General features: G+C 41.1%; 2 protein-coding genes across 14 annotated transcripts in view; one reads left to right on the top strand and one right to left on the bottom strand.

Moving 5' to 3' along the window:
* Window positions 1-14,582, bottom strand: part of PHF21A (PHD finger protein 21A) — a 268,370-nt gene that overhangs the window by 18,225 nt on the left and 235,563 nt on the right. For 6 of the 13 annotated variants that reach the window (XM_019519314.1, XM_019519313.1, XM_019519316.1 and 3 more), the window contains 3 exons: window positions 13,121-13,284; window positions 4,152-4,232; window positions 1,428-1,583 (listed from right to left, as the gene is read on the bottom strand). In XM_019519314.1, the coding sequence (XP_019374859.1) occupies window positions 1,428-1,583; window positions 4,152-4,232; window positions 13,121-13,284 (401 nt within the window). Of the gene's footprint in view, window positions 1-1,427; window positions 1,584-4,151; window positions 4,233-13,120; window positions 13,285-13,352; window positions 13,376-14,582 lie in introns of all 13 variants that reach the window. The other 7 variants (XM_019519320.1, XM_019519318.1, XM_019519319.1 and 4 more) reach the window with 4 other exon arrangements.
* LARGE2 (LARGE xylosyl- and glucuronyltransferase 2) overlaps window positions 1-14,582 on the top strand; it is a 100,183-nt gene that overhangs the window by 69,693 nt on the left and 15,908 nt on the right. The gene's annotated exons all lie outside the window — the stretch shown is intronic.

Genomic DNA, 14,582 nt, shown 5'->3' with positions numbered 1-14,582 from the left:
TGGTTTTTTTAACGTGAAATGCCTCTTATTTTTTCATTTTTTGGGTGAATGAGGCACATGACCTATAACAAAATTACCCCATTGACAAAGGGTTGTTGCAATGCCATCAACCCACAAATAGACCATTTAATTTTGGGGTTTTTTTTAAAATCCTTTTCTACTTGGAAAAGAACATTCTGTCTTCTGACTTGGTCCAGACAAACTACTGATCTAGATCATTCTTGGAGAAAGCCTCCAATGGTTAGAGCAGTCTCCATACTACATGTCTGAAAGTCAGACTTATCTGACACATTACACACAATACTATCCTGTCTCCAACCATTCTCAGAAGCACCTTACTGCCATCACTAAACCCTCCTCAGAAGGGTAAGCATCATTCATGTCTAGGCTCCTGCCTAAATTACCTTATTCAAAGAGGATGAAAATGTTGGGTCTTCTTGATAGGAAATCATAAGTATGACCTCAAGGACTTGAGGCCTCAGTCACTCTGAAGTTAAATGTCTGAGAAATTTTATTTTTTTTCTTTACTTTTGGTGACCCATCAGTTGAATATAACAAAGAAGTGGGCAATAAAGGCAGGTAAGGATGGTAAATGGAGCAGGATTTTTCCTCAAGTTACTTCCAATTACTTGTTTTTTGCTGAGCAGTGTAACATCCACATGAAAATGGCAGACTTCTTTCTTACGATATCATCTGGTTTACAGAGGGTCACATGGACTACCACAATATTATCCTAAATCAGACAGAATGGTGATAGCTTTTAGTTGCTGGCTTAACAGCAATCCGTTTGTGATTTCGGAAGTTCCAAAGTACTCCTGATGTGATTATAGATGAAATATTAAAATATAATCTATTCATCCTAACCTCTGAGTATTTTTAGAAGGATTTTATGAGAAAAAGTCCAAATCTTTTATCTAAAGGCATTATATTGGCATTAGAGGGCATCACTAAGAGAACAGGAACAACAACTCCTCTGATGTTTGAGTCATACAAAGAAAGCAGTGGCTTAGTATTTTCTCTATGAAAGGTAGGTTTGTTCAAATACCCTATTTATTTTGAACAAAGAACCATCACCTTTATAAGAAATTAAGAGTGGAAAGCTATAGGAAAAGCCCTAGGGGGTCACAGAGAACCTTTCCCAAAAGTTTGTATCCTTTGCCCCAGAAAAGCAGAGTTGTAATACAAGGGTAACAAAAAAAAGACCCTGAGTCTGGAAACACAAAAACAAGACTTAAAAGGATTAGCATTCATAAGCTTTCTCACAGTGGCAATTTGACCAAATTCACACAATCCTAATTACAGATCAAATAGATTTGCTCAATGTCAGGCTGTCCTGATCTAGCCAAGCCAAATTGATCAGGTTGTTTTCTTTAGCCCAGAGAAATCTTTGTAGCGCACTGTATGTAACTCTGTCTGTCAAACAATACCTGGTCTTGACATTTGGGACAGATCCACATGCCCTTGGGAATGGTTTTCAGAGGTGGGTCCAGACAGTCCAGGTGATACACACGTGAACATGTGTCACACATCAGCAACTGCCCACTTTTCCTGCAAACACTGCAAAAATCCTCATGGATATCGCCCTATAAAATGAAGGGGGAGGGAGGGAGGGAGAGAGAAGGCAAAATGTGAACTTTGACCTTTGACATCTTCATCTTAGTTGAACATAAACTCTTCAGCACAATCTATTGCTAAGTGGATTCTGACTGGCCAAGCCCTTTTTCAAGAATGAAACAGGAACACCAGTGAGGATGTCAGAAATGTGATTTCCTCTGCCATCTCCAGGTCATATAGAATGCTTGTTTTTAGTAACAACTGATAGCCCATCATCCATATAAGTTAAGAAAACTTTCAAATATTTTTGATGGTGCTAACAAGAAGCATGCTTGGACCATCTACTCTTTGGATGCAAGCACAGATCCATCGTGGTAAAGTACAAACAAGGCTGCCTTTTGTTCAGTATCTTTCATCAGGAACCCACGTGTGGCTATTAAAAGAATTTAGACTGCACATGACACCCCTTCAAACTGTTATACTCAAAGCAAAATGTATTCTGGTTTATAAATGAAAAAAATGGGCCAAATTTATCTCTGAAGGTATGGACATATGAACAACCTACCAGAGGGCAAAAGAGGATGGAACTTTATTGCACAGCAGGAGTTGCACAGTAATTCCCTGTGTGCATACACTTTTCCCACTGTAGATGAAAGCTAAACTGCAATAACTTAGCCCTCTTTCACTTACTTAAGGTTCTACCTACTTATTGTAGGGTAAGATCATGCAGTTATCTCAGAGAAGCTGACATCTAATAGTACCTCATGCCCCTTTACTTCATGGTAAACTGTTCAATATCCTGATAAAATTCCTTTCACTTCACTGAAGTTACTGCACATTACACCAGGAAAGCTGTGGCTCAGCAATAGGTCTATCTATTATAAGTAACACTTTCTGCTTCATTATCAACCTAGGGCATGGGACATAATGAGGAAACTGAAAAATACCAAGAAGGAAAACGCTTACTATGTACCCACAGGTTTAAGTATTTTTACGAACAGGGGAGAACTTAAGTCTCCCTTTAAAAAAATGTGTTTAGTTGTTTTTTCATCATCAGAGGGACTTTCTTTCCCCAATATTAACACCCAATAACTCCATCAGGTGCAAAATTTAAAATAAAGTTAGGTCTGGCTTTTGTTTCCTTTCCCCCACCTTCCCACCCCTCTTTCCTCCTGTCATAAGCATCTCTGGTAATATTTTTATCTGAGATGCTTGAAGAGAAGGGCACAAAAGGAAAGCAGATTAAAAAATAGGAAACAGAAAAAGGGTACCTATATTTTATACTCTGCCCACCTGAATTGCCAGGGAATGTGTGTCCTACTTCTATCTTAAACCCCCTGCACATGGATCTTTGCTGAATTCAACTGACATTCCACAGAAAAGGCTTTCAGGACCTTGAACCTAATTTGCCTAAAATGAGGCACAGTGTACCTGTTTTCCTCTTTAATATGAAATGTCAGTCTGTTCAAAAAGCTCCATTTTGAACAGAGTTAGTTTATATGTTATATGTTATATGATGACTTTGGCCACATTAGCATTATGTTAGACTTTGCCATGCACTTTTACATGTTATTGGGCAAGAACAAGTAGCATATATTTTAATAATGTATTCAACATATTTTCAAAGAAAGTCACACAGATGCATCTTGCTGAGGTTTGAACTTTCACATTTCATAAGCAGTAAGTTCTCAGTGTGATGGGAACTGCTCTTTTCTTCCCCTAATTCCCAAGGTTAACATTGTTGCCCTGTTTTCTGAAGTCCTTAGTGCCATATTTTGATTCTGTAACTCCCACGGATCAAAGAAATGTTACGTCCTGGGACTGTTTAATCTTCTATACTGAAGAATGCTTAAAGATTAATTGAAGAATCATATCAATGTCATTTCCTGACTTCCATGAAGGGATCTGTGTAGCCAGGATGGAAAGAGTTTCTTTCTCCTCTTTCCTGAACTGTTTAGATGCAGGGAAGGAACAGAAGACAGAGAGGAAACATAATAAAAACAGTAAGAAATTGTTCTGCCACCAACTAATAAAAGGAAACACTTCCTGGAGCCTTCTGCAGTTCTATCCTAATGCAAAGCCCAATTATGTGAGATGCTAAGTAACCTCAACTCTCAGTTGAGCACAATGGCACTGGAGACCATTCAGTACCTTGCCTGAGGTGCCAAGTCCATTGCAGAATCAGACCCATAAAATGCTATGGAATTTGATGCTCAAAGTATTAGATTTAAGCAGGGACACAAGCAGCTGATTTCCTTGTGGGAGTGACACTTGCATAAGACAGTAACAATTTAGGTGTGGAATATTCTAATTCAATAAACTATTGAAAGACGATTCAAATAACAAGACTAGTTAACAAGTAGCACATCAACAGTCTAAATGTACTCCATATGTACCAACTGGAATGGCAACACACACACAAAATTCACAGCCCTATTTTCATAGGGCTATGATGGAAAGCAATAATGGAATAACACAAAACATTTCCTGGGAATTAGTAACTGGAGGATGGTTCATCAGCTCTTTGCAGCTAATACTTGATCCCCCAAACACTGTCCCAGGTCCTACCATTGTCACACATACACAAACACACATACACAACATGGGCTTGTCTGCTGTGGTGTGCTCCCTCTACTTTGCTGCACTCTGGCTGTTCTTGGCTTCTGGGACAGGGCTGCCTGTGAACCATCAGACAAGTATAAGTTAGTGCAGCTTTGCTGAGGCTGAGAGTTCACATAAGAACCTAAGAATTGCATTTACTGGGTCAGACCATAGGTGTATCTTGACTAGTATCCTGTGTCACACAGTGGCAGAGAATGGAAGCTGAAAAGGAGAGAGAATATGGTATGACTAGGTTTTTTTCCCCTGTTTCTCTCCCACCTGAAGCCTCTAGAGGGTGATTCAGATGCTGTATCCCCAACTCTCATGCTCAATGGCTAGAGGCACCATTCTTCCAAGAATTTATCTGATCCCTTTCTGAATTTGGTTAAACCATAGCTTCCACAACATCTTGGGGCAATGAGTTCCATATTTTAATTACATGCTATGTGAAAAAGAACTTCCTTTTGCTCATTTTAAACTTACTACCTACTAGTTTCATTTTGTGACCCCTAGTTCTTTTATTATGAGAGACAGTAAACAATAAATCCCTATTTACTTTTTCGTCACAATTTAGTATTTTATAAACCCTTAACATGTCCCCTCTCAAGAATCTCTTTTCTAAACTGAATAGGCCTAGCCTCTTTACTCTCTTCTCCTATGGAAGCCCCTCCATGCCACTAACCATCCTTGCTGCTCTTCTCTGTACCTTCTCTGAGGATCAAAACTGGGCATAGTATTCAAGGTATAGAGACACCATGGATTATAAAGGAGCATAATGTACTTTCTGTTTTATTAACAACTCCTTTCTTAATAATTCCTACTATTTTGTTTACCTTTTTGACAGCTGCTGACCACTGAGACTATGTTTTTAGCGAACTGTCCACAATGACTTCCAGATTTCTTTCCTGTAGGGTAACAGCTAATGTAGACCCCCCCATCAGAGTGTAGATATAGTTTGATTTATTTTTGTCCGTGTACATCCCTTTACATTTATTTACACTGACTTTCATCTGCCATTTAGTTGCTCATTTGCTCAATAATGCCACAGCTCCTTCTGTTGTTCCTCACAGTCTGCCTGGGTCTTTATCACTTTGAATAAACTTACATCATCTACAAACCTGGCCACCTCACCACTCACCCCCTTTTCCAGCTCATTCATATGTTAAACAGCATTGGTCCTGGTATAGATTTTTGGAGGACCCTTTACATCTTTCCATCCTGAAAACTGACCACTTATATTAATTCTTTGTTTTCTACTCTTAAGCCAATTTCTAATCCACAAGTGGACCTTCCCTATAATTCCATAACTACCTAACTTCATTAAGAATCTTTGATGGGGGATCTTTTTGCAAGTCCAGATATACCATGTCAGCTGGATCCCCCATATCCCCCTGTTTCCTGACACCCTCAAAGAACTTTAATAGGTTGGTGAAGCCTGATTTCCCTTTGACAAAACCATGCTGATTCTTCCCCAGCAAGTCATATTCATTCATATGTGCTGAATAATTCTTTTTTTAAATTATTGTTTCTACCAGTTTTCCAGAAACAGAAGTTAGACACACCAGCCTGTAGTTCCCTGGGTCCCTACTAGAGCCCTTTTAAATATTGGAGTCACACTGGCAACCCTCCTGTCTTCTGGTACAGAGGTTGTTTTGAGTGAGAAGTCACATACTACAGTTAGGAGTTCAGCAATTTCCAATTCATGCTCCTTCAAGTCCCTAGGATGAATGCCATCAGGTCCTGGTGATTTGCTACTGTTTAGTGTCTCGCTTTCCTCCATAGCCTCATCTATTGAAACCTCAACGTGGGTCAGCTCCACAGACTCGTTTCTAGAGAGGAGTGGATCTGGTAAGGATCCACAGTGATGACAGATGCAAAGAATATATTTATGTTCTCAGCAATGGCCCTGTCATCCTTTAGCACTCTTTTTACACTCTGATCATCCAAAGGCCCAACTGACTCCCTTGCACATCTGGCAGCTTGGAGCTGAGATGGCCTGCTGCCAGCCCTTGAATGGAGAAAACATGAAAGGTGACTTACAGTCACTTTTTGCCCAACTTACTCTGTTCCTGTAACAAGTACAGCTTTGGTATGGGTAGTCTTGAAGTACTTCGTGTACTAACATAATAGAACTTAACAAAACAATAACATGTACATATATGTTTCAGGAAAAGTAGTATGCAATTGTGCAATTAACAATTATTATAATAAACAAAATGCAGCTGAATTTCAGTTGTACAAACAAATGCAATCGCAATTCTAGCATTCCTAATTTTTAGCGGTTGACTTCGTATCCAGAAGGATTGTTTTAATACTGTTTTTATTTATTGGATGCAAGAACTTAAAAATAGAAAAAATATGGCATGGAAACAAATGGACTGTCCATGTGAGTCATCATAAGGGGTGGGATCTTTAGATCCACAACACAGACCTCAAGTACTGCTGCTAAAAAAGCTATTGGTAGCAACAGAAGGTTGTTATCTTCTAAATGACCCTGCCTCTATGTACCTATCCGCTATACAAAAGAACACTTGAATTTGAGAATAAAAGGCTTAATTTTCAGGTTCTTTAGTAAGGAGTGTTGTGAAGTGGCTGCAGGTTCTTTTGCCCTATGTCAGCCCTCCTCTCTGCACTGGTAAGGGGCGGGGGGTGTAGAACATACAGAGGGCATGTGCCCCCCCCCCCCCCCAGATTCCTGCACTGACAGTGGGGCACAGAGCTGCAGCCTAGCTGGAGCCAGGACCCAGCAGAAGCAGGGGTGGTGAAGGCAATATGATTTCTGCACTGTGGGAAATGAGGCTGCATCTCAGTCAGAGCCAGCACCCAGCAGCAGCGAGGGCGGCACAGAGGTATGCCCCCCAACTATCAACACTTATGCATCATCTTTGTCTCCCTGTCCCATTCTACCTTTCTCTCTTCCTGCTCTACTCTTCTACCTATACTTTTACTGTCTAGCTGCCACTCAAACCCTTTCTCTTTTCTTGATCTTGTTCTCCTCCCCCTCCCCAGTTCTTTCTGCTTCCAAAGTTCTTGTCCTTCATTCTAATCTCTTATTCCTATTCCTGTCTCCTCATTTTTGGTTCCCCACTGTTTGTTCCTATAACTCTATCTTCCCAGTTTCCACTCCTAACCCATATCTACCTCATACTCTTACCCTTTTCTCTTACCCCATTTCTGTCCCTTTCCTCCCAGACTGCAGCTTTTCCTCTTCCATCATCTGATTCATGGGACAGCACAAGAAAAAAAAGTAATAGTGCTCTCAGTTTGAGAGTTACAGCCACTTCTGGCAGCCAGGAAGAATAATTGCATGGAAGGTTGTACTCAACTCCAGGGGGAGCATACTCAGTAATGGTACGCACAAAGTCTAGTCAAAATGAAGGAGCTATGAGGAATTGCAGCATGTTCAGTGCAGCTGAAATCATGGGACAATTTAGCTGCCAGACTCTAGTGAGCATGTATAAACTGAGTTTTTTCAAAGGCTTATACCATCAGGTACTAGCTTCACAGCCATTAGTTTAAGCTCTATTCTAAATTTGTGTTCTCAAGCAACTCAGGTGTAAATGGTCATATAGGATGGGGAGTCAAAGGCAGCTGGATGTGATACTTGCTACAGTACTCCCTTGTATGCTACCTGGCGCATCTACACGAGATATTTTACTGTGAATTAGCGTAGTTTACTGAGTAGTAAGCATGTGCACATGCTTACTGCATAGTAAACCTCACTAATCGCGAGTAAATTTGCTACCTGCGAATGCAAGTAGCAAATTTTCTCGCAATTTGTAACGGCGCAGTAGCACTTGTGTAGATGCCTGACCAGGAGCAAACCTGCTTCCAGTCAGCCGGCCACCAGTGGGCAGGAGATTGCTCCCTGCCCCTGGAAACTGTGTGTTGCCAGGCCAGGTTCTGCTACTGGAGCCTGGGCAGAGACTATGCCCCCCAGCCCTGGCAGAGGGGAGCTCAAAGCAACCCATTCTGAGATAGCGATCAGGGAGCGGGGCCTGAGAGATCCTTATCTCCCAGCCTCTGCCTCAAAATCGCATTTGGGGAACGGGGCTGGGAAGCCCTTATCTCCCACCCTAAGCCCCATGACCATGGAGCTTGGGCTGGGAGATAAGAATCTCCCAGTGCTGGCTCTGCTGTTGCCCCTGACAGCAGGGCTCAGGCTGGGAGATAAGGATCTCACAACAGTGGCCCCACTGTTGCTGACAACCATGGAGCTCCGGCTGGGAGATGAGGATCTCCCAGCGCTGGCCCCACCATCACAGAGCTGGCGCTGGGAGATAAGGGTGTCCCAGCACCAGCCCCATGACTGCGGAGCTGCAACTGGAAGCTCCCTGCTGGCTTGGGCTGGGGAGCCTGTTTGTTCCCCACCCAGCTCTGTGCTCATGGAGCTGAGTGGGTCACAAGCTCCCCAGCCTCTGCCCCACAATTGCAGAATAGGTGCTTGGGACTGTCCTGATCAGGGGTAGGTCGCAGCCCTGTGCCCCAATCGGGAGACTGAGGTATAGGGCTTGGAAACAGCTGCAGAGGTGGGGTAGGTCCCAGCCCCCTGCCCCAATCTGCTGGTGGGGCAACTAGCAGCAAGCTACCTGTTAGCTGCCCCACTGGTGGATCAAGGCAGTGGGCTAGGACCTGTCCCTCCCCTGCAGTTCTTTCCAAGTCAGAGCCGGGGCCAGAAACTACCTGCTGCCAGAGGAGGGGGACATTGTCCCCAACTGGGCAGCAGGAGTCGTGTAATGTCCCAGCCTGGTGGTGGCAGGAGCCCATTTCAGAGCCCCAGGAAGCGGAAGCAGTTTGCTGTTATTAGCAGCAAATCTAATCCTGGTTCCCTGCATGTGTAGATGGCTGTCCAGCTGCCGAGACAGCTGATCCTGGATCAAATGCATGTGTAGACGTGCCCACTGACTGCAAAACCAATGTGCCTTAATTATGTTAGCCCCATGGGCCAATAATCTCAGCTAAACCTTTGACTTTTTTTTTTAATGTAGCTTGGCCAAATGTGAGTCTTGTCTTCATGGACTGGCAAAAGAAACATTCTTGATACAAAGACCATTCCCTACCCAAATTTCAAGTCCTTGCTCCAAAGTGCAGAGGTTCCAATCCAGAGGCACCAACATAGTAGTTTTAAAACATTTTCTTAAATGGGAAAAACAACATATTTTTCTGTATTTTTATAACCTATTCTGAGAATCAGCTAAGTTGGTTTAGGTGAAACTTGCCAAAAAAATTCTGTTTAAGGCAGATTTGTAACATGGAGAGTTTTAACCCAAATCATTTTAATTTGGTGAAAGCAAATATTAAGTTTTAAGCCACTGCAGAAAAAAAGAAGGGGAAAACAATAAGCAATGTTTCCTATGCTCTGTATAATAGAAAAAGACCTTTAATAAGCTAGCATCTTTCCTGGGTACCACAGAATTTTTTGTCTTCATATATAGCACCATTCATATTGCTGTATTTAAATAATTAATATCTGAATTTATATGCCACTTTCAAACCAAGCATCAAAGTGTTTTACAAATATTAACCAAGTTTCACAATACCCATGTGAATAAAGGAAATGCTGGGCATGTCTACACATGCCCCTGACTGCGCAGTTGGTACTTCAGCAAATACTAAATGTCTGTGCACTACTCACAAGTATTGCAAAGTCCTGGCAGCGCACAGGTTGTTTTCGACCCTACTGTGCAGTAGCAACAAGCTCGTTGCTACTGCACAATAGTGGCGGCGTTGATGCTATGTTGCCATAGCGACGAGTTACGTCACCGTAGCTCATCGCTATGGTGACATCACGTTTTGTGTAGATGTGCCCACTGTTATCTTAATTTTACAAATGAGGAAAGTGAGTCACAAAGATATTATGTGATTGCATGCTGCTTTTGTGAATGTCTAGAAACAGAAATTAGATTTTCAGACCTGTGCTTAGAGGAAACCAGTGGTTTCCTCTAACTAAATAAAGCTACTAAGAAACACATCACCAGGGATCCTAGTTTTCTCCGATTTAAAAAAATCCCCAATTTTCAGTTAAAAAAAGTAACCCCAAATCCACATTTTTCCATAATTAAAATGAAACATCACTACATATATATCTATATATTAGTGGTGTCTCATTCCAAGGTCCCTTCCGGCCTTACGATCTATGAATTGGGGTTTTTCAGCCATTTTTACTGAATTTCCATAACATGCCCTAAATTTTAAGATTTAAAACAAAACAAAACACAAAACTTCTTGTTGACAGCTTTGTATCTTTGTACCAGAGTGCCTCTTCGGGTAACAAGGAACAATGGTCACACTGACAGAGAGCAGCAGAGACTTGCTGGATATCAGGAAGAACTTTTTCACAGTAAGGGTGGCCAAAATTTGGAATGGGCTTCCAAGGGAGGTAGTGCTCTCCCCTACCTTGGGGGTCTTTAAGAGAAGGCTAGATCTGGCTGGGGCATCTGACCCCAGCACTCTTTCCTGCCCAGGGCAGGGGTTGGACTCAATGACCTGTTGAGGTCCCTTCCAAGCCTAGCATCTATGAATCTATGAAATTATGGAAAAATGTGGATTTGGGGTTACTTTTTTTTTTCTTAACTAAAAATTGGGGAATTTTTTAAATCAGAGAAAACCAGGATCCCAGCACATCACACAGTGATAGTAGAATAGACCAGACATACAATAGCTGCTACTACTTCAGGGAGCGTAAATATGAAAGTTCAAATTTTAAAACAAATGAATTGAGTTGTTTTAAAAATGGACTCACATTTTTTGTGATTTCTGCTCCCAGAATTTTTTTTTACTTTAAGGGAAATAGGCACCCAGAATGCTTCTATTTCACTGGAAATAGGTATGAGGGTGACAGATGCTTCTGAATTATCTGATCTACAAAGCCAGATAGATTGGTGGAAAATATGTATTTAGACTGAAGTCCTTTTTAAAAATCAAAACAGAACTAGTATTAATGTTTTAATGCAGCCTTCTATTCACAAACTAGATAACCTGTCTGTTAACATTTTGGTATAGAGATCTGTATCATTTTGGAGGATGTACTGTGCTATGTATCAACACAGTATAGCATTCTAGAGTTGAGAGATAATTGTAACAAGTTTTATGTATCTGTATAGGAATATAAGACATTTGACCATCTATATTGTTGTTATTTTTCACATTTCTTTTGGAATATTTGTATTTATTAAACTATTGTTAAAATAGTAAAGTATGCTTAATCATGGAGGCAAATTCACCCAAGAAAGGACTTTCTGGACTAGGCTGAAATTCTGGAATACTCTGCCTGGTATTGCAATACACAGGGTAACAGCTTGTCTAACTGTTCTGAGAATCTGTTCTGCTCCATGGACAAGACAGAGTAAAATCACAGAAGTTAGGGACAGATCAGCCATTCTATCTCTTGGGGCCAATGCAAGATTGTTCATCACAGCATATTTTCTAGTCATTTGTACAGTTTAGTTTTAAAAGTCCCATGAGATGGGACTGCTACAGCTTTCCTTTGGGAGGCTGTTTCCACAGCCTCATTCATCTGGCTGTCAGAAAAGTTTTCCTGATAAACATACTCTTCCACTCTGAAAAGTGACTATGAAAAATGGCCCTTCTTACTCAGTTTTCCCTCTTAATCAGAACTATATTTGCCATCTTTAGTGACAGAAATGATTATTTTTTTGATTGTGTATGCCTATTAGCCTTTTAAAGCCAATAGTTCAAGGGTAAGCAGCTGAATTCTATTCTACCTAGCAAGTCATCAATACAATAGGTCACCAGATGCAAGAAGTCACATTTGTAGGAACATAAAGAGGACCATGGGGCTGCATAGGTGATACTGAAGTTCCAATCTGGCCTGCCAAACCTTTATTACAGGTGATAATGTGTGAAGAAGAAAAAGCTCAACCTGACTCTTATAGGGGCAGTTTGCAGCACGGGCAATTAGAAACAAGTATATTTTCTACCTGTAAACAGAGACCATTTGAGCAATCACTAAAATGAATTATTTTTGAAGAATTATTTTCAGATGAGAACGGCTGAATATACTTGTGTAACCAGTGTTTTCACTTTCTCTATTTCCAGTATAGTCACAGCACCCTATTTTCTTTATCCTCAGATTTATGTATAGATCCTTTTCTTGCACTCACCATTTTGAAATAAAATGTAGTTTACTGAGTCTTAATTATAGTATTGGGATAATGAAGGACAGGCCAATGGTCTAGATAGTAACTCAGCCTTATTTTTTTCAATCATAAGCTTTTTCAGGTTTTGGTATGACTTTTAAGTCTACCCTGCCTTCTTTAACATTTTGTCACCATTTTTTGTCTGCAAGGAACAAGAAGAATAGAGAATTTGATGGATGGTTCTTAGGAAGTCAGTTAAGACAAGCTCTGCACTGAAGGGAAAAAAAATCTTTATGTTTCAGTTAATAATACATTGTCATCTGCTCCTTTAGACATTGTACCAGGATAACTAAATTTGCACAGGGAAAGTCTTGTGAGCTGGGAGTGCAGAGGCAAAGTAATGTTCAATGTCACACCACACGAACTTCCTGTGACAAGTGCTCCAAGCACTGTGCCCGGTAGGTGATCCAAGAAGTTCCTCTTCTTATAGTGAAGAAACAATTTATTGCTACTATAGCTTTGTAAGTAAGATACACGTTCCTCTTTCCAATTCCTTACTGGATGACAGATTTAATTCAGTCACACAAGATCTTAGGTACTCTACACAAAGGAAACATGCTCTTCTACTATGACCAGTTCATTCCAATATTCCCATCAATGACTGAAAGCTATAAAATATCTACAGTACAAGAACACAGGCACAATGAGGTAAAAATGAAGGGGTTTAAAGGGCTTCAGCCTGCTTTGCCGCACTGAACCATGACAAATTGTGAGCGAGTCTAAAGAAACAAAATCTGTGCCAGTTTCCACTGTGGCTGGTTCTGCATGTCTTTCCAAAAACAAACCCCTCCCCGAGAATTACTTACGTCTGTGGAGCTGGGGCTAGGCAGGGACACAGGCTGAACAGTTGCGGGGAAAGTAAATGTGGTCTCTGTCTTTTCATTTTCAGGGGAGTCAGGATGACTGGATAGGGGGGATGTGGGGGTTAGAGCCCCAAACCCCAGCACCGTGTTGTATTTAGGTGGACGACCTACACATTAACAACAGGGAACAAAAAACAAAAAACAAAAAAAAAAGGGGAAAAATGATCTTACATACCTTTGGCCAGTGGTCCTCATTGGCTAGCATGAAAAGGAAATGATGCAGCACAGAGAGGAAGTTAATATAAAAGCCACAAGTAAAAGGAGAGAAACAAAGTTTTAAACATTTATTTTTAGACATCTACAGGCAGAATTTTCAAGAAAAGAACATTTGAAAGATGCATATCAAAGGAGAGTGAAAACAGGCTCTGCAGAGGATCAAGGAAGGACTCCCAGAAGTATGGTGCGGGGCCTCTTTTCATTCCTAAAAATTAGACTGTTTCTTTATAAGGCTAGATCTATTGGCAGCAACACCACATAGAGTTTATGGTGATTTCGATGTTTCTACCTTTGTCCCATGCCTCCCTATCTATCTTACGCCAGCATACACCTCCCAAAGGTAGGTCCCTGCTGTCACAGGCCAGCACTCACCTTTCCAAGTCAGGGTTTTGTTTTTTTCTTATACCTCCATTCCTATACCCCAGGTCCTCATTCCTATACCCCAGGTCCTCCTTTCCCAGGGGCACATATTTCAAACCTAGGCCTATGATTACTATCTCAAGGACAGGTCCTTGTCTGTGTAGCTCAAATCTCAAGCACCTAACCAACTAAACTCACTTGTATTATTAAACTGTAACCCCAATTTTTACATTCTTTCCTAGCCTCTCTTAGGCAAATACCAAATCTTGGACATCTATCATATACTCTTTTGAACCAACAGTCAGTGCAGAATCTTCTGATACAGACTTCATACAATTGAAGTGTTAGCTACAAAGGGTAAGATTACACACACCTATATGTGCCCAGCACTCTCCTCAACTTCTCCAAATCCCAGGGTACTTTAAGGGTTTAGAAATAACTCAAGAAATAAAAATCTAAGAACAGTTACCCAGAATTTACTGATTGCTAGCCTCTATTTATTACATGCAAAACTATGCACTTGAGGTTTGGGCTATGTTCCAGAACAAAATATGTCCTTGGTAAGAGAGTGGTAACAGTAATGTCTGTGGCTACCACTTTTGATATGCTCAGCAGCATCTCGAATTAAACCAAAGCTTTCAAGGGCACATGGCTGCAAGAGCTATCCATCTAATAGACTGCATACTAATCCAAACAACAGAACAACTGGAGACACCCTCCCCCCCAAAACTTGTTCCATTTGAAAACATTACTAATCTGGTGCTAATGAGAGGTGCACACTCACAGAGAGTGAGGGTAAAGACAGTAAGACAGTCGTCAGTGTGCAAAA

The sequence above is a fragment of the Gavialis gangeticus genome, unplaced genomic scaffold, assembly GCF_001723915.1.
Source record: "Gavialis gangeticus isolate Ggan-Ray unplaced genomic scaffold, GavGan_comp1, whole genome shotgun sequence".
NCBI classification, from domain to species: Eukaryota; Metazoa; Chordata; order Crocodylia; family Gavialidae; genus Gavialis; species Gavialis gangeticus.
Note: the sequence above shows the minus strand (reverse complement) of the source record. Positions and strands in the feature narration are given on the sequence as shown.